Source organism: Podarcis melisellensis (genome assembly GCF_964234715.1).
Source record: "Podarcis melisellensis genome assembly, chromosome: 13".
Taxonomy (NCBI): Eukaryota; Metazoa; Chordata; class Lepidosauria; order Squamata; family Lacertidae; genus Podarcis; species Podarcis melisellensis.
Genome location: NC_138545.1, coordinates 942,496 through 959,644, shown reverse-complemented (window position 1 = coordinate 959,644; position 17,149 = coordinate 942,496). Strand labels below are relative to the sequence as shown.

General features: G+C 52.3%; 1 protein-coding gene and 1 long non-coding RNA gene across 5 annotated transcripts in view; one reads left to right on the top strand and one right to left on the bottom strand.

The window, feature by feature from the left end:
* LOC309355904 overlaps positions 1 to 13,808 on the bottom strand; it is an 80,397-nt gene extending 66,589 nt beyond the window's left edge. The window contains exon 1 of one of the 2 annotated variants that reach the window (XR_014162594.1): positions 13,644 to 13,808. This is a non-coding gene — a long non-coding RNA (uncharacterized lncRNA). Of the gene's footprint in view, positions 1 to 8,356; positions 8,446 to 13,643 lie in introns of those variants that run through there. The other variant, XR_014162595.1, reaches the window with a different exon arrangement.
* LOC309355774 (2-acylglycerol O-acyltransferase 3-like) overlaps positions 1 to 15,460 on the top strand; it is a 65,741-nt gene extending 50,281 nt beyond the window's left edge. Inside the window, exons 1-8 of one of the 3 annotated variants that reach the window (XM_081886903.1) lie at positions 6,424 to 6,994; positions 7,218 to 7,313; positions 7,630 to 7,737; positions 8,885 to 8,955; positions 9,153 to 9,357; positions 9,962 to 10,133; positions 11,039 to 11,241; positions 15,247 to 15,460. In XM_081886903.1, the coding sequence (XP_081743029.1) occupies positions 7,247 to 7,313; positions 7,630 to 7,737; positions 8,885 to 8,955; positions 9,153 to 9,357; positions 9,962 to 10,133; positions 11,039 to 11,241; positions 15,247 to 15,401 (981 nt within the window). In that variant the 5' untranslated portion in view covers positions 6,424 to 6,994; positions 7,218 to 7,246 and the 3' untranslated portion in view covers positions 15,402 to 15,460. Of the gene's footprint in view, positions 1 to 6,423; positions 6,995 to 7,217; positions 7,314 to 7,629; positions 7,738 to 8,884; positions 8,956 to 9,152; positions 9,358 to 9,961; positions 10,134 to 11,038; positions 11,242 to 11,761; positions 11,945 to 15,246 lie in introns of those variants that run through there. The other 2 variants (XM_081886901.1, XM_081886902.1) reach the window with 2 other exon arrangements.
* Positions 15,461 to 17,149: the final 1,689 nt, after the last annotated feature.

The following is a 17,149-nucleotide window of genomic DNA, read 5'->3' as shown; positions in this document are numbered from 1 at the left end:
CCTCCGGGTGAGCAGCTAGGAGCTTGCCTGTCTGCAAGAGAAATATCATTTGGACATGCAGGCCTAGCTCTTACTCGGAAAATGGGGGCTGTTACGGAAATTACGGGGGGGGGCACATCTTTAAAGTTAAATATTACAAATATTATGCCTGAATGTATCCTTTCAACTTGACAGCTCAGGGAAGTTACCTAGCTTTAAAATAATATAAAATCATCTCCTTTCCCAGTTTCCTCCATTCCAAAGGTATTTTCCCCTTGAAAAAGGACTCCAGGAAGTTCTCAGAGGTGACAATTGCAGGGCTCATTGTTAGCCAAAGGAAGCCAAATCTCATCACCTGACTTGCCTCCCGCTCCAGACATGCAAAGGAACTTCTATTGTACTTTTGGGTGGTGGGTACTTAAGACATATTTTTCTATGCTCATCTTATACCTGAGTCTTGCCCTGCCATGTCTGCTTATGCTAATCTTGTACCAAGGCCTTGTCTGGGCATGTTTGCCAAGGTTAACCCCTCCCCTTTGGTGACATGTCAGTGATGTAGCAACGATGCTGTACGAACTGTATTCTGGGATATGGTGGGAAAGTTTTAAAAGTCTTTGTCACCCCAGCCTCGCACCCAGATTTTTCCTTAACAGGGGCCCTGCTCTTTGGCCAGGAAAAAGAGGGAGGGTAAGCTGGGCTTACTGCCAACCTAGCAGTTTGAAAGCACGTCAAATTGCAAGTAGATAAATAGGTACAGCTCTGGCAGGAAGGTAAACGGCATTTCTGTGTGCTGCTCTGGTTTCGGTAGAAATAGCTTAGTCCTGCTGGCCACATGACCTGGAAGCTGTACGCCGGCTCCCTCGGCCTGTAAAGCGAGATGAGCGCCGCAACCCCAGAGTCAGTCACGACTGGACCTAATGGTTGCGGGTCCCTTTACCTTTAAGCTGGGCTTGGGGATCAGTTTTCTCAAGGGGCTCGAGGACCCTTCTCTGACTGATTTATGACATCAGGAATCACAAGACAGAGAAACCAGTAGGAGAACACTTCAATCTCCCAGGACATTGTATACAAGATCTCAAAGTAGCTGTTTTACTACAAAGGAATTTCAGAAATAGACTGGAAAGAGAAGCTGCTGAATTGCAACTTATCACCAAACTTAAAACCATGGAGAGACCTGGTCTGAACAAAGACATTGGATTCTTATCTCATTACACATGACAAAGCCATTTTTCACCTTCTCACCCCTTGCTTTTTCCTGTAAGACCTATTGCAGTCATTAAGAGTCGTCAACAGGCTCATCACAGCTATCTGCCAATCACCCATTCCCACCACCCTTCTCAGTAATACCCCTCCCCACCTTCTCACTATATAGAAGGGTCTGGAAACTTCTGTTTCAGTGTATCTGAAGAAGTGTGCATGCACACGAAAGCTCATACCAAGAACTAACTTAGTTGGTCTTTAAGGTGCTACTGGAAGGATTTTTTTTGTGTTTTGACTATGGCAGACCACACGGCTACCTATCTGTAACTGCTTCTAGGAAGCCAAGGTTGAAGAACACTGGACTAGATGACCCTCGTGGTCCCCTCCACATCTACAGTTCTATGATTTCATGGTTCCGTTTTAAGCCCTGCTGTTTGATGGGTGAGATGTTGACCCGCTCTTTGCAGAGGGTTTTTCAGAGCGCTGCAGCGTTTGCCTGCTGTTTACGCAGCTCTTCTTATAAAGGCCATTGTCCATTAAGGGGATTTAAAGTTTAAGGGGCTGCCAGCGCTGTTTCTGATTGGGCGGCTGTCAAACAAAGTGGCACCTGATTGGTCAGTTTTCAGGTTACAAGGGAAATGGAGGTTTCTTGCCTTATTTTGGCAGAATGTTGTGAATGGACCTGTCTATGTATAGGGGGTTGAACTTATGTTCATGTGCACCTGGTTTGGGGAGGGGAGGGGGGTTGGACTAGATCTCCCTAGGGCTCCCTCCTAACTCTATAAATTTACAATTTCATGTGGAGGGAGGGCCTTCCACTGGCTAAAAGGAGCAAGGCTGGGTGCAGCCCCTTCCAGGCTGCATAGAGGAGAGCAAATAGGGAGAGGCTGCCCCGCCCTGAGGCAGGAAGCAATGTCCTTGCCAAGAAAGGTTTGCGTAAATTCTACCTTTGCTCCTCCAGGGTCAGGTCAGCTTGGACCTCACTGCCCTGCCTGGCAGGAGACGGAGGAGGAGGAGGAGGAGGGGGGGCAACCTTTGAACACCCCCACCCACCTCAGAAACCCTGGTGACTCCTCACCCATCAGGAGGAGCTGCGCTTGGTCCTTTTGAAAGGAAGGCAGCTGCAGCTGCTGTTCCTCAGAGGACTCTTCACCTGCTCAGAGGCACTCTTTCTTCCCTAGAGCTACAGTGCCACCAAAGCTGCATTAACTGCATTTCAGCAAAGCTGAGAGGGGGGTCTTGAATCTCCAGTCACACTTCTCAGGCTTGTGCCCCAGAGAGGCCAATTTGCTGTTGCTAATGTTACAGGAAAAATCCGAGGACTCCCTTGGACAAAACAAAGACACCAACCAGGATAACTTGGAGCAAAACAGCAGCCTGTAGGCTTGGCCTTTATTGAACTGTTGCAACAGGGTATTCCCCTCTCTTGCAGGAGAGAGGAAAGACCCAGAAGAATAGTGTGCAAGGTCTTATAAAAACTTTTGAAATTCCCCTCCTCTAGATCAAGCCCACCCCCAGAAACATCATGCATACATTACAGAAAGGAGGGGATGAGGGAGGAGTTGGTGGTAACCTGAGTGTCTTGTCACCTGGCTGGTTCCTCCCTTCCCCCCTCCCCATGAGTCACTTCCAGGAGACAAAGGGGAGTTTGCAGTTTCCTGCCCCCAGAGGGAAGATCTGATCATTGTCCTTTGTTTCAGTCCATGTTGAATCCACTCCCATATGCAAGTTCTTTGTGATCTTGATTGTCTTCTGTCTGGGATCATCAGGGTTGGCATGGGCAGGGCTCCTGTGGATGTGCTGAGAGGGTGAAGGGATCATGGCTGACCAGGACTAAGCCACCCCCCTTTGTTAGTTCTGACCAGGACTAAGTCACCCCCCTTTGTTAGTTCTTGTCATATGGAGTAAAATAAAAATGGAACAGTGCAAATCCGATGTATGGTTGATTTTCTATGAATTTATAACAGAAATGTGGCGTATGTAGTGTGTGAGAGTGTGTGTGTGTGTGTGTGTGTGTGTGTGTGTGTGTGTGTGTGTGAGAGAGAGAGAGAGAGAGAGAGAGAGAGAGAGAGAGAGAGAGAGAGAGAGAGAGAGAGGTTTATACAAACAGAATGATTGGGGGGGGGGTTCCTGCTACACTAACACAGTTGTTTCATTTCACCTGGGAAGCACACTCCATTGTCTCTCCAGGCAGAAAGATGCCAACCAAAGGGGGTGGGCCGGATGACCCTTCGGGTCCCTTCCAACTCTTCTGTTTTATGACTCTACAACGAGCGTCATGGTCTCTGCCGCAGTGTGCTCTGTCGACACTGTAGTGTTTTTAAAAATCATCTGTTTTTAAAATGGTTCTGAGCTGCATTTTACTGCATTTTGTGCATCTCCTTGAACCATGTGCATGGAAGGAGATTAATTTATTTATCATTATCATGATGATGGAACGGGGCCAACTGAGAATTACAAAGATGCCTGTTAACGTGACCATGATGGGTGGCAGTCATCTCAACCCTTCCGGGTGCAAATCCCTTGCCGGCAGCTGTGGGGCCTGGAGACAGACAGTGACCAGAGAAGGAATGACTGCTTTGGGGAGCAGAGCAAAGAAGCACAGCAGCACAACCAGACGCCTTCCGCTGCCCCGGCTGAAACAAAACATCTCTCTCCTGCATCGGTCTCTAAAGCCCCAGCAGGCGCTGTGAACTTCCAAGAGTTTGACCTAGCCCTCAAAGGCGCCCTCCTCTATTGTCTCCCGAGACAGACAGGTGCCAACCTGGATGATGATAATAATAATAATAATAATAATAATAATAATAATAATAATAATAATATGGCACCTCAGGTTAAGAACATAATTCGTTCCGGAGGTCCATTCTTAACCTGAAACTGTTCTTAACCTGAAGCACCACTTTAGCTAATGGGGCCTCCTGCTGCCGCCTGGCCGCCGCCGGAGCACGATTTCTGTTCTCATCCTGAAGCAAAGTTCTTAACCTGAAGCACTATTTCTGGGTTAGCGGAGTCTGTAACCTGAAGCGTATGCAACCTGAAGCGTATGCAACCCGAGGTACCTCTGTAATAATAAAATAATAATAATAATAATAATAATAATAATAATAATAATAATAATAATAATTTATACCCTGCCCATCTGGCTGGTTTTCCCCAGCCACTGGGCGGCTTCCAACAGAATATTAAAATACAATAACCCATTAAACATTAAAAGCGTCTGTAGTAATGTTGCGGACACATGCCCCTTCCTCACCCATCCTACAGTCCAGCGGGACCAGGCTAAAAGAGGGAAGGTGGTGCCACTTTTTTCAGGACAAACACATCAAAAGGGGTAGTTGCTGCCACCATTCCCTTGCACCAAGGGATAGCAGAAGATTAACCCAAGGGAGAAGTTTGCTCTTCTTAGTTACCGGCTGCTCCACCCTGAATTCGCTTCCACAAAACGCAGGCAGAAATTCAACAGGTTCCGCAAATTACAGGCAGGAATTCACAGGTTCAGTAGGGGGCTCAATGGTTAGGCTTGGATTCAGACTTCCCCCTCCCCCCAGAAAGGCACACAGAACAAATAGGAAATCCTCTTTTTTAAAATTTATTTAAAAAACAAGATTAAACATACTTAAAAGTAGGCTCATCTCTTATAGCATTTCAGACAGAGAAAATAACAACATTGTAAAGCATCGCTAGTTAAACATACTTACAAAAACGAGAACACAAGGAAAGTTAGAGCAGTTGGAAAAGTCCTGGGCTGGCACGTCTACTGCCAGCATGATGGGACAGAAGGGCAGATATGCTGCGCACTTGCAGGCTCCTTTCCTAGGGTTTTTATTCTTTAACCCCACGTGGATTTGAGACCCTAAGGCCAATCAGAATTCCTGATTAATTCAAAATTTACCAATGGTCAACTAGTTGGGTAATAACTCAGCTTGTGGCAGCTGAAGCTCGTTTGTTCTCAAGACCTTGGGATCAAAAGGTTCCTCCCCAACTTCTCAGAGACACAGCAGAACCTCCTTCTCCTGTAATGAGGATTGATAGCCCTTATTCACACAGGGGACACTTAGTAGCCAGGTGTTAAATCACCACTAATCAGCTAGAAGTTTTCCTTCCTGCAGATGCATGGGATAAGTATTCACACTCCCAGAAGCAGCTAGTCTGCAGCTTAAAGTAACAAGGACACATAAATCCTTTGGCCTTTGGTCTTCCCACAGTGCTTTTCTTCCGCTTGACCAAAGTTTGTCTACTGAAATTTCCTAATTTCACTACAGCGTCCCTAAACAGGGCTGCCTTCAGGTGTCTTCTAAAAGTCTGGTGGTTGTTTTTCTCTTTGACATCTGCTGGGAGGGCGTTCCACAGGGCGGGCGCCACCACCGAGAAGGCCCTCTGCCTGGTTCCCTGTAACTTGGCTTCTTGCAGTGAGGGAACTGCCAGAAGGCCCTCAGAGCTGGACCTCAGTGTCCAGGCTGAACGATGGGGGTGGAGACGCTCCTTCAGGTATACAGGACCGAGGCCATTTAGGACTTTCAAGGTCAGCACCAACACTTTGAATTGTGCTCGGAAAAGTACTGGGACCAATGTAGGTCTTTCAAGACCGGTGTTATAATCTGGAGTGCCAGCAGAAGCCAGTGCAGGGACTCCTCCTGGCATAATGGGACCCCCCAAATCCACTCCAGGATGTCAGGGGAACCCCCAGAATAACACGCAGGAGGAGGGGAGGGGAGATTCTTCCGGTGGGCACACATAAATGCTTGCACTGACAGAACGAATAATAGAACAACATAATTGCAGAGTGGGAATGGACCCTCAAAGTTTCTCCAGCCCCCCTATCATCTAGGTCAAGGTCAAGGGACCCCTGGCCATTAGGTCCAGTCGTGACCGACTCTGGGGTTGCAGCTCTCATCTCGCTTTGCTGGCCAAGGGAGCCGGCGTACAGCTTCCGGGTCATGTGGCCAGCAGGACTAAGCCACTTCTGACGAAGCAGAGCAGTGCATGGAAACGCCGTTTACCTTCCTGCCGGAGCAGTACCTATTTATCTACTTGCACTTTGACGTGCTTTCGAACTGCTAGGTGGGCAGGAGCAGGGACTGAGCAACGGGAGCTCACCCCGTCACGGGGATTCAAACCGCCGACCTTCTGATCGGCAAGCCCTAGGCTCTGTGGTTTAACCCACAGCGCCACCCACATCCCACAGTCATCTAGGGGCCTATAAATCTGCCCAGCCAGCCCTCCCCCTGGGCTCATGGCTGCCGAAGGACGTAGCAGGTTGGGGCACCTGCCTGGCATGCAGAAGGGCCCAGCTGCCAAGCCCCCAGGGCAGCATCTCCCGGCGAGGCAGGGAATTCCTCCCTGGAGAGGCACTGGGGCTGCTGCCAGGCACAAGGTGGATGGGCAAAGGTCTCCGTCTGAGGGAGCTTGGAGAAGGGAGGTGGGCAGGCAGGCCAATCAATCCTGGCACCCCAACCTTTGTCTCATGGGCCAAGAGGGCAGGGCGGAACTGGGACGAGGGCCAAGGGGAAGGAGCCGAGGGCCAGCAAGGCAGCTACTGGTTGCTGGCGATGGAGCGACTGGCTCTAGTGCCCTGGCTGGGGGTCAAAATAAATGAATCTGAGGGTGCCTCTGGGCACACAGAGTTTGGGAGCCGCTGGGCTTGACTTTTTAAGTTTCCTGGAGCCCGGAGGAGAGCTCAGCCAGGTCCCCATTGCCTCACCTAGGTGACAGCAGCGTCCTTATTGCCAACTCACCTGGGGACCAAAGTGCAGGTGGCAGAGAGAGAAACTTGTGCATTGCAGCCACGGATAGGACAACGTCTTCTCCTGGACAAGTGAGCCTCTTTCCTCCTCCTCCTCCTGCCCCACATGCTGCCCCCTTCCTGAGGGCACGGCTGAAGGGAAGCAGCTGGGCTTTGGGATGCAGGTCAGAGGCCACCTGTGCTGAACACACCTGCGTCTTCACGCTCTCCCTTCTGCCAAGGCAGGGGCCCCTCCTGGCTAGAGTCCTGCTGCAGATCCCCCCCCCAATTCCCCCCTTGTGGATTTTCTCCCCAGGATCTCTTCCTGCGACCCAGGGTCAGAAGATGGCTCTGCAGAAGCACCTGGAGGCTCTTAGCGTCTTCCAGTGGGTCCTCAGTTACCTCTTCTTTGGTAAGTTGGGAGCTGGGTGGGTGGGAGGGAGGGGCAGGGGGTGCTCAGGGAAGAGGGGCAGCTTGGCCTCCTCCCATAGCTGTCAACTTTCCCCTTTTCTTGCGAGGAATCCTTTTCGGAATAAGGGAATTTCCCTTTAAAAAAGGGAAACGTTGACAGCTATGTCTCCTCCTCCTCCTCGTGGGGCCTGGAGGGCCGAGGTTGAGGAAGCCTGCCCTAGATGGACCCATTCAGACACCTCCCCACAACCCAGGGAGCTTTCAACCATGGAGGCCAGCCTGCCTCTCACCTGCCTCTGGCCTCTCCCCCCCCCCAGGTGCCTTCTTCTCCATTCTCCTGTTCTACCTGCTCTTCACCTCCTACTGGTCTATCAGCGTCCTGTATGTCGCCTGGTGGATCTACGACTGGGATATGCCAGAGAGAGGTGAGTTCGATTCCCCACAACCCTACCGGAGGTCAGGTAAAAGGCGCCTCTCCTTGTCTGAGAAGGGTGCTGAGCCCCACACATAGACCCACACAGCTGGAGCTGCTGCCTCGCCCTGCCCCTCCTCCAGCTCACCACCTTCCCCTGGGGCAGCGTGCGACCATCCCAAACCTGTTTTCCTCACTGCTATTTACTGTTGTCTATTTTCCAAGACAGCTTCCAATAAATGACACAATGGCAGAAGGCATTTCATTTCTCTCTCTGTGTGTGTATGGAGGGCAGAAAAATCAGCCGCATTTATTCATGTATTTATCATTATTTATTAAATTTTGCTATAAAAATACACACAAAATCCTGTAATTGACATGAATCAAAAGAACCCCCCCCCCCAAAATATAACATAGAATCAGAGTTGGAAGGGACCCCAAGGAGCATCTTGCTCCTTATTATTGATTGATTGATTGATTGATTATAATTTTATTTATACCCTGCCCATCTGGCTGGGCTGCCCCAGCCACTCTGGGTGGCTTCCAACACACATAATAATAATAATAGTAATAATAAATAATAATAATAATATATCAAGTATTTGAAATACAAAAATGTCTCCGTGACTTACATTCCAAGCGGTGTACAAACTCGTAAAATCCAAGGCCTTAAAACTGCATTGCTGTTCCTAAAAATAAAATAAAATACATACATTCAGACAACCATGGCAAGGGTTTTGTAGGAAGGTAGGAAGGAAGGTCTTGCGGCGGGCGGGGGGGTCCAGCCTCAGCCAGACCTCCTTCCCTCAAGGGCACCACAGGACCACCCAAGGGCTGTCACGTGGAAGGTGGAGCTAGCAGGTCTCCTGCGGCAGGATCTGAACCCAGGACTCCACATGGCAAGGAAGGAGATTCCGACTCCACATCAGGAAGTACTTTTTGAGGGTTAGGGCTGTTCCTCAGTGGAGCGGACTCCCTCGGAAGGTGACATGCTCTCCTACTGTGGAGGTTTTTAAGCAGAGTTTGGGTGGTCTCCTGCCAGGGATTCCTCAGCTGTGATTCCTGCAATGCAGGGGGTTGGGCTGGATGACCCCTGGGGGTCCCCTTCCAACCCCACAGTTCTCTGACTCCATCCCCTCCCTGAACCCTTCCCTTCGCAGGTGGGCGCCGCAGCGACTGGATGAGGCGCTGGAGAGTCTGGGAGCTCCACCGGGATTATTTCCCCATCAAGGTATGAGGAGGGGGCTGGCAGGGCGAAGGAGGGTCTGCCTTCCTCCGAAGGATGCCCAGGGTCTCTGGAACCCCTGGAGACCAGATCACGGAGAAGGAGGAGGTGGCGGCCGTCAAAGGCTGCTGGACATGGAATCTGCGCACTGACATTCGGGTGGGGGTCCAAATGCCAAAGGCCTCGCCCCTCTTGCCTTGCAGCTGGTGAAGACAGCCGAGCTGCCCCCGACGCGGAACTACGTCCTGGGCTCCCACCCCCACGGGATCATCTGCGCGGGGGCCTTTTCCGCCTTCTGCACCGAGGCCACCGGCTTCCCCCGCGCCTTCCCTGGCCTCCGCCCCAGCCTGGCCGCCCTCGCAGGGCTGTTTCGCATACCCGTCTACCGGGACTACCTGATGAGCTTAGGTGAGGCCAGCGGGGCGAGGAATGGAGAAGGGATTAGGGGCAGGGAGTCCACAGGGGGTCAAGACATCGGTCGGGGTGGGGGTGGGGAAGTGGGGTGGCCCCTCCCATAAGGAGAACCCTGCCTGGCCCATCCAATGGGAGGAACCACCCCACTCTCAGGAATGCCCTTCCAGCGCCCCTGGGAATAGAATTCCCCAGCAAGAATGTCTGTTTTTCCTGCCATTCTTTGCTCCTGTGCAAATGAAATGGGGCGTTTGGTTGCGCAAATAATACACAGAACTGACCTGCGCCTCCATGGACAGCTGTGAGTCCAGAATGACTCCTAGGCTGCGCACCTGGTCCTTCAGGGGCACAGTTACCCCATTCAGGACCAGGGGATCCCCCACACCTGCCCGTCCCCTGTTTCCCCAAAACAGTACTTTTGTCTGGTCAGGATTCAACCTCAATCTGTTAGCTGCCATCCATCCTTCCACCGCTTCCAGATGCGCTGATCCTTTGCCAGCGACCCTTTTAAGCTTTAAAAGACTCGCAGAATTTCAGAGTTGGAGGAGAATCGCGAGAGTCCTCTGAAAAGCAGGGAACCTTTGCTTTCTCCCACTTCCAGGGGGTGTCCCGGTCCACAAAAGGTCCCTGGACTTCCTCCTGAGTGGCCCCCCCGGGCACGCGGTGGCCATCGTGGTGGGGGGCGCGTCCGAGTCCCTGGACAGCGCCCCCGGAGAGCAGCGCGTCCGCCTTCACGGGAGGAAGGGCTTCGTGCGCCTGGCGCTGCAACACGGGTAGGGGCACCGAGGGGGCAAGGGGTGGTCCGGGGGGGCGTCTTGGGTGCAGGTCGGCAATATCTCGGGCCTAGTGAGCATGGCAGGGCTTCCTGGTGGATTTTGCCCCAATGAGCAATTGCGAGAACAGAAGGTCCCTGCCCTTCTGTTCTCGCAATTGCCCTTCTTTCATACATTTTCACAGTAACCTTCCTAACAAATAATTCCACTGTTCCATAAGTGGACTTCCCACCTACACCGTGTTTTTATTCAAACCTTTTCTACTGTGCTGTATCTTTATTTATTACAAAAAAATTAGTACAATTATTTTGTCATTTTTCTTCTGCTGCTTTTATCTCGAATCCTGTTCGCGATTTCATTTGACTGTAATGTTTTTTAAGTAATCCACAAACGGCCTCCATCCTTCTGTAAAAAGTTCATCATTCTGATCTCTTAATTTTGCTGTGAGCTTTGCCATTTCTGCCTAGTCCATTTCCTTCAAAGGCCACTCCTCTTTCGCTGGGACCTTCGCTCCCCCCCCCCCGCAAATTAATTAATTTATAGCCTATAAGAAAAGCTCCTGGTCTTTTGGGAATAGACCACTTAAACATTTTCTCCATTTCATTATATATCTTCCCCAAAAGCCTTTCGCTTCCCTAGGTCTCCACCACATATGGAAGAATAACCCATCTATCTATTTCTAGCATTTACTTGACACATTTTTATAAATCTTGGCCAGTTTATTTGGCATTAAATACCACCTGCACAGCATTTTAAGATAGTTTTCTCTTAATGTATAACAGGCGTGAATTCCATGTGCTAAGCTCCCTGCCTTCCACCAGCCTAGCCTCCCTCGCGAGGTTCTTGGTTGGATGAAAGACTCTCCCTGACCCGGCATTCCTTCTTCCTCCTCTTCCTCCTCGCAGGGCGGACCTGGTGCCCGTTTACACCTTCGGGGAGAATGACATTTACCGACAGATCCGCTTCCCCGAGGGCAGCTTCGCTCGCCGCTTCCAGCTCGGTTTCAAGCAGCTGATCGGCTTCGCCCCTTGTCTCTTCAGCGGGAGGGGCCTCTTCTCCAGCAGCTCCTGGGGGATCCAGCCCGTGGCTGCCCCCCTCACGGTGGTGGGTAAGGACCCACAAGGCTCCTCGTTCCTTCCTTAGCCTTCGCCTCCTGCCCCACAAACACCCCCGACTCACCAACTTGCTTGCAAAGAGCCACAAACTCTCCAGCATCGTACAATGCGGCAGGTTCTGGTGCTTTCGCCCCCTCCTAGAACTGAATCGGAGACCTGTGGAGTTGAATGGGACCCCCAAGGGTCATCGAGCCCAACCCCTCCGCAGGAATCAAATGAGCAGGCTCCTTTTATGGGGCTTGCTATGGAGGGAGCTGCGATTGCACGCACACACACAGAGAGACTTTCTTCTCCCCTTCTTTGGAGGTTTCTAAGCAGAGGTTGGGTGGCCACAAATCAAGGGGTTGGGCTAAATGACCCTTGGGGTCCCCTCCATTCCTGCACTTAAGCCACCCCTGAAACCCAAGGCCAGGGTGCAAAGCTGCTGGGGTGGGGAGGCCCTGGCTGCCATGGGGTGGGGGCGAGGGGCAGAGCAGACCCCCCAACTATCCACGCTTCCTCTCCTTCCTGCAGTGGGGAAGCCTATCTCGGTCCCGCTCCGCCCGCGCCCCACTGAGGACGAGGTGAACAGCTTCCACGCTCTCTACGTTGAGGCCCTGAAGGAGCTCTTCGATGCCCATAAAGAATCCTGTGGCCTCCCGGCCTCCCAGCAGCTCCTCATCACCTAGAGGGACCCGACCTCGACCCGAAGCAGCAACAAGGTTGTGGTTGGTGGAGACACGCGGGAGTCTTTGTTTCCCCCCTCCCTGTCTGTACACACAGTTTCCAATAAAAGGCGCCGTGCCTGATGTTTGATTTTGGGTCCTTGGTGCCCGAACCCCCTTTTTGTGCCTGCCTGCGGAGCCCAAGGCTGGTTGTCTCATTCACACGTGCGTTATTAAGACGAGGTTTGCAGAGCGCGGCAGCCAGAGAAGCAGGCCGTGGTGCTGGCTTGAGGGTGCTGCCCACATGCCCTCCGGGTGATGGGCCAGGAGCTTGCCTGCCTGCAAGAGAAAAGATCAATCGGACATGCAGGCCCAGCTCTTACTTTGAAAACGGGGCCCTGCTCTTCTTGTTGTTGTTGAGTCGTTTAGTCGTGTCGGCCTCTTCGTGACCCCCTGGACCAGAGCACGCCAGGCACGCCTGTCTTCCACTGCCTCCCTCATGCTGGTGGCTTCGACAACACTGTCCCACCATCTCGTCCTACATCGTCCCCTTCTCCTTGTGCCCTCCATCTTTCCCAGCATCAGGGTCTTTTCAAGGGAGTCTTCTCTTCTCATGAGGTGGCCAAAGTCTTGGAGCCTCAGCTTCAGGATCTGTCCTTCCAGTGAGCACTCAGGGCTGATTTCCTTCAGAATAGAGAGGTTTGATCTTCTTGCAGTCCATGGGACTCTCCAGAGTCTCCTCGCCCTGTTCTTATGGGCCAGGAAAAAGAGGGAGGGGTAGCAGGGCTTGGGGATCTGTTTTCCCGAGGGGCTCGAGGACCCTTCTCTGACTGCCTGAGCAACTGAGGACATGCCCGTTTCGGGTGGAGGCAGGGCGGGGGGGTGCCAGGAGTCTCAGGCCAAAGGGGGATGGGAGAGAGGGCCCGCGGTTCTGCATCCCCCTTTGCCCACCCATCGTGTGCACTCTGTGCATGCCCCGAGGCAACCCCCAGCTTGCACCCTGCTGAAGAATAGCTTTGGTTCCTCGAGGAATGGAAATCTGGGCATTGCTGGTTGCAGTGGACAAGTTATCCCCCGAGGTCCTCCTGCCGGTCAGAGAAATAAATACAAGCAAAAATTGTCTCTTCAGCCCGATCATCCTTTCCTGGTTGCCAAGGTGACTTGAAATCTGAGTATCCCTGGCTGCAGTGCGCCCCGCGAGGGAGAAGCCGGACATGTGCTCTGACAGGTTATACAGACCAGTGTTCCCCAAGCTGGCGCCCTCCGGAATTTTTGGACTACAATTCCCATCAGCGCCCTGGACTGGCACTGGGAACAGGAACTGTGGTAGCCACAAAGCCTGGGGCAAGGCTGGCAGAGGGCAATGGGGTCAGCACAAGAGGGGAGGTTGACCTGGGCCCAAACCCTGAGCTTCCATGGGGACACTGGGCACAAACTCAGCCAGCAGGAATGGTCATAGCGGGGTTTCGAATAGGCGTGCAATTCATTTCTGTCTTCCTTAGTGGGCCCCACACTCCGACTTAATGAAAGATGCTATTCTGTAGGGCAGCGCAGGGGGCACGCGGGGTGTGTTTGTGGAATCCAGTTTGGGAGATGCTAACCTCGACCTTCTTAAGCTCCCCGGAGGAGACCCAGGGTGAAAAAAGACGCGGAATGAAATGACACTCCTTGTCTCCTTCCGGAGGAGGAGAGCTCAGCCAGGTACCCCTTGCCTCACCCGCCTGAGAGCAGCCTCCTTATCGCAGACTCACCTGGGGACCAAAGTGCAGGCGGCAGAGGGAGACACCTGCGCTGGAGCCGCTGGCAGGACAACAGTTTGTTCAGGGAAGCTTTTAATGTTTAATATGTTATTGTATTTTAATATTCTGTTGGAAGCCGTCCAGAGTGGCTGGGGAAACCCAGCCAGGTGGGCGGGGTATAAATAATACATTATTATTATTATTATTATTATTATTATTATTATTATTATTATTATCAATTTCTCCCTTTTCCTTCTCCCACCCCAACTGCTGCTTCCCTCCCGAGGAGGGATGGGCTGAAGGGGAGCAGCTGGGCTTTGGGGCGCAGGTCAGAGGTCACTTGTGCTGGACACACCTGCAGGTGCAGCTCTTGGCTGAAGCCCCGTTGCAAAGACCCTGCTGCCCCCCCGACTCCCCCCACCCCAGGAGGCTGGTCAGGGAGGGAGGCGGCAGAGGCAGCCCCCCCAGCTCCAGGCAGGACAACATTTTCACTTGCGATATGCGACGCTGTTTCCCTCTCCCTCTCCCTCCGCGCAGGGCTGACCTGGCGCCCCTTTACGCCTTCGGGGAGAACTTACTCGCCTCTCTGCTTGCGCGACAGACAGCAGCTTCGTCCGCAGCCGCCAGGTCCGCTTCATCTTCTCCAGCTACTGCTGGTGGATCGTGCCCCATGCCGCCCCCATCACGGTGCTGGGCAAGGACCCGCCAGGCTCCCCATCCCTTCCTCAGCCTCCCGTCTGCCGCCCCGAACACCCACCTGCTTGCAAAGAGCCGCAAACTCCAGTCTCGGGCAAAGCGGCACCTTCTGGCGCGCCTCTCTCGCGCCCGCTGCCTGCCCCAAGCCCCCTGCAACTGAGCGGGAGACCCGTGGAGTTGAATGGGACCCCCGCGGGTCATCTAGCCCAACCCCCCTGCGAGGCAGGAATCAAACGAGCCGCCTCGTTTTATGGGGCTTGCTATGGGGGGAGCTGCGATTGCACACACACACACACACAGGCCCAGACGGGGGGGGGGGCATATGGGCCACTTGGCCCGGGCCTCCGATCACCATATTCACAATCGCTAGGAAAGCATTTTTAAATGTAAATACTTAAAATAATCCTTTTCCCCACGTATTTTTAAAAAGCACTATTGTATATGCATATTTTCCATTTTGTCTTTATATGCAGATAAGGTTCAAGCCTTGAAATAAAATTACTTGTCAGCATGACTTTTGTGAAAATTATTTATATTTTTACTTATTTATAAGACTTCAGTTATCCCCAGGGTAAAAAAAATGGGGGGGGGGCATTATCTACCTGGCCCGGGCCTCTGCCTGGCTCTGCAAGGCCCTGTGCGCACACACATCCACACACCCCGACTTCCTTCTCCTCATCCTTGGAGGTTTCTAAGCAAAGGTTGGTTGGCCACTAATCACGAATTCCTGCATTGGAGAGGGTTGGGCTGGATGACCCTCGGGGGTCCCTTGGGTTCCTGCACTTAACCCACCCCTGAAACCCAAGCCAGGGTGGGTGCAAAGGCCGCTGAGGTGGGGATGAGGTCTTGAGAGATGCAGGGGCTACAATGGTTAGAGCAGATCCCCCCCAACCGCCCATGCTTCTTCTCCTTCCTGCAGTGGGGAAGCCTATCCCGGTCCCGCTCCGCCCGCGCCCCACTGAGGACGAGGTGAACAGCTTCCACGCTCTCTACGTCGAGGCCCTGAAGGAGCTCTTTGACGCCCATAAAGAATCCTGCGGCCTCCCAGCCTCCCAGCAGCTCCTCATCACCTAGAGGGACCCAGACTTGACCCGAAGCAGCATCAGGGGACACAAGGTTGTAGTTGGGGGGAGACACGCATCCCCATCTGCGCACACCATTTCCAGTAATCAATCAGTCAGTCAGTCAATCAATCAATCTCCTTAACTGGCATGCAGAGAGTACAAAAGTATATAAGTCAAAGCATAAAACTGGAGTCTGCTTATAAAATGATATTCTAAGGCAATAAGGTTAAACAGTGTCTCTCCGTTTATAGCGACGTAGGTAGTTTCATAGCATCTCTCAGAAATTCTGCTACCTTTATACTTTCGCCTAAGGCTGTTCCGTAGAAAGGAAACCCCGGAGAGGTCAAAGCAATTTGACCTTTTCCTTTCTGCACGGGTTTAGATATTTGCCTTGTGAAAGGCGCAGGGTAACAAAGCACGTGCACTGGTTTCCACTAAAACGATACCTTTCCGGGAATATTCCTTGCAGGGTGGCAGGTGGCATGAGGTCAAGTCTTGCAAGGGAAAAAGCTCTGCGTTGGTGGGGAGCCTATATAGGGGACGTAAATATGGGTGGGCAATGGGCTGTGGGGTGTGCCAGGAGCCTGGGCCGAAAGGGCAAGGGGGAGCCGGTCTGTTGTTCAGCATTTTGCCCATCCGTGCGCGTCGTGTGCACTCTGTGCATGCCCCAAAGCAATCACCTTCCGAGCTTGCACCTTAATAATAATAAAAATAATAAAAATAAATTTTATTTATACCCTGCCCTCTCCGGCCAGAGCTGGGCTCAGGGCGGCTAACACCAGTAAAATTACAGTAAAAACATAATGGGGGGGGGGAACGCACCAATTTAAAATACAGGTTAAAATGCATTTTAAAATGCAGCCTCATTTTAAAAGTAGGCCATAGATCAAAACCATAGGGGGAGGGAAACATAAGGGTCAGACTGAGTCCAAACCAAAGGCCAAGCGGAACAGCTCTGTCTTGCAGGCCCTGCGGAAAGATGTCAAGTCCCACAGGGCCCTGGTCTCTTGGGACAGAGCATTCCACCAAGTTGGGCCCTAGTTAAGACCAATCTAACTTCCTTAGGGCCCGGGACCACTAGGGTGTTGCTGTTTATGGACCTTGAGGCTCTCTGTGGGGCATAACGGGAGAGGCGGTCCCGTAGGTACAAGGGTCCTAGGCTGTGAAGGGCTTGAAAGGTCAAAAGCAGCACCTTAAACCTGACCCTGTACTCCACCGGGAGCCAGTGCAGCTGGAAAAGCACTGGGAGAATATGCTCCCATGGCAGAGACCCCGTGAGGAGCCTCGCTGCAGCATTCTGCACCTGCTGGAGTTTCTGGGACAGCTTCAAGGGCAGCCCCGCGTAGAGCGAATTACAGTAGTCAAGCCTGGAGGTGACCGTCGCATGGATCACTGAGGCCAGGTCGGGGCGGGAAAGGTAAGGGACCAACTGCTTGATGCAGCAAAGGTGGAAAAATGCCACCTTGGCTGTGGCTGCAACCTGCGCCTCCATGGAAAGGGAGGCGTCGAAGGTTGCACCCAAACTCTTGCCTGAACAATTGCTTTGGTTCTGTGGCTGGACCGAGAACCACGTGGAGCCCCTAACCACCCCACCTGCAACAACAACAACAACAACAACAATAATAATTTATATATACCCCACCCATCTGGCTGGGTTTCCCCAGCCACTCTGGGCAGCTCCCAACAGAATATTAAAATACAATAATCTATTAAACATTAAAAAAAAGCTTCCCTAAACAGGGCTGCCTTCAGATGTCT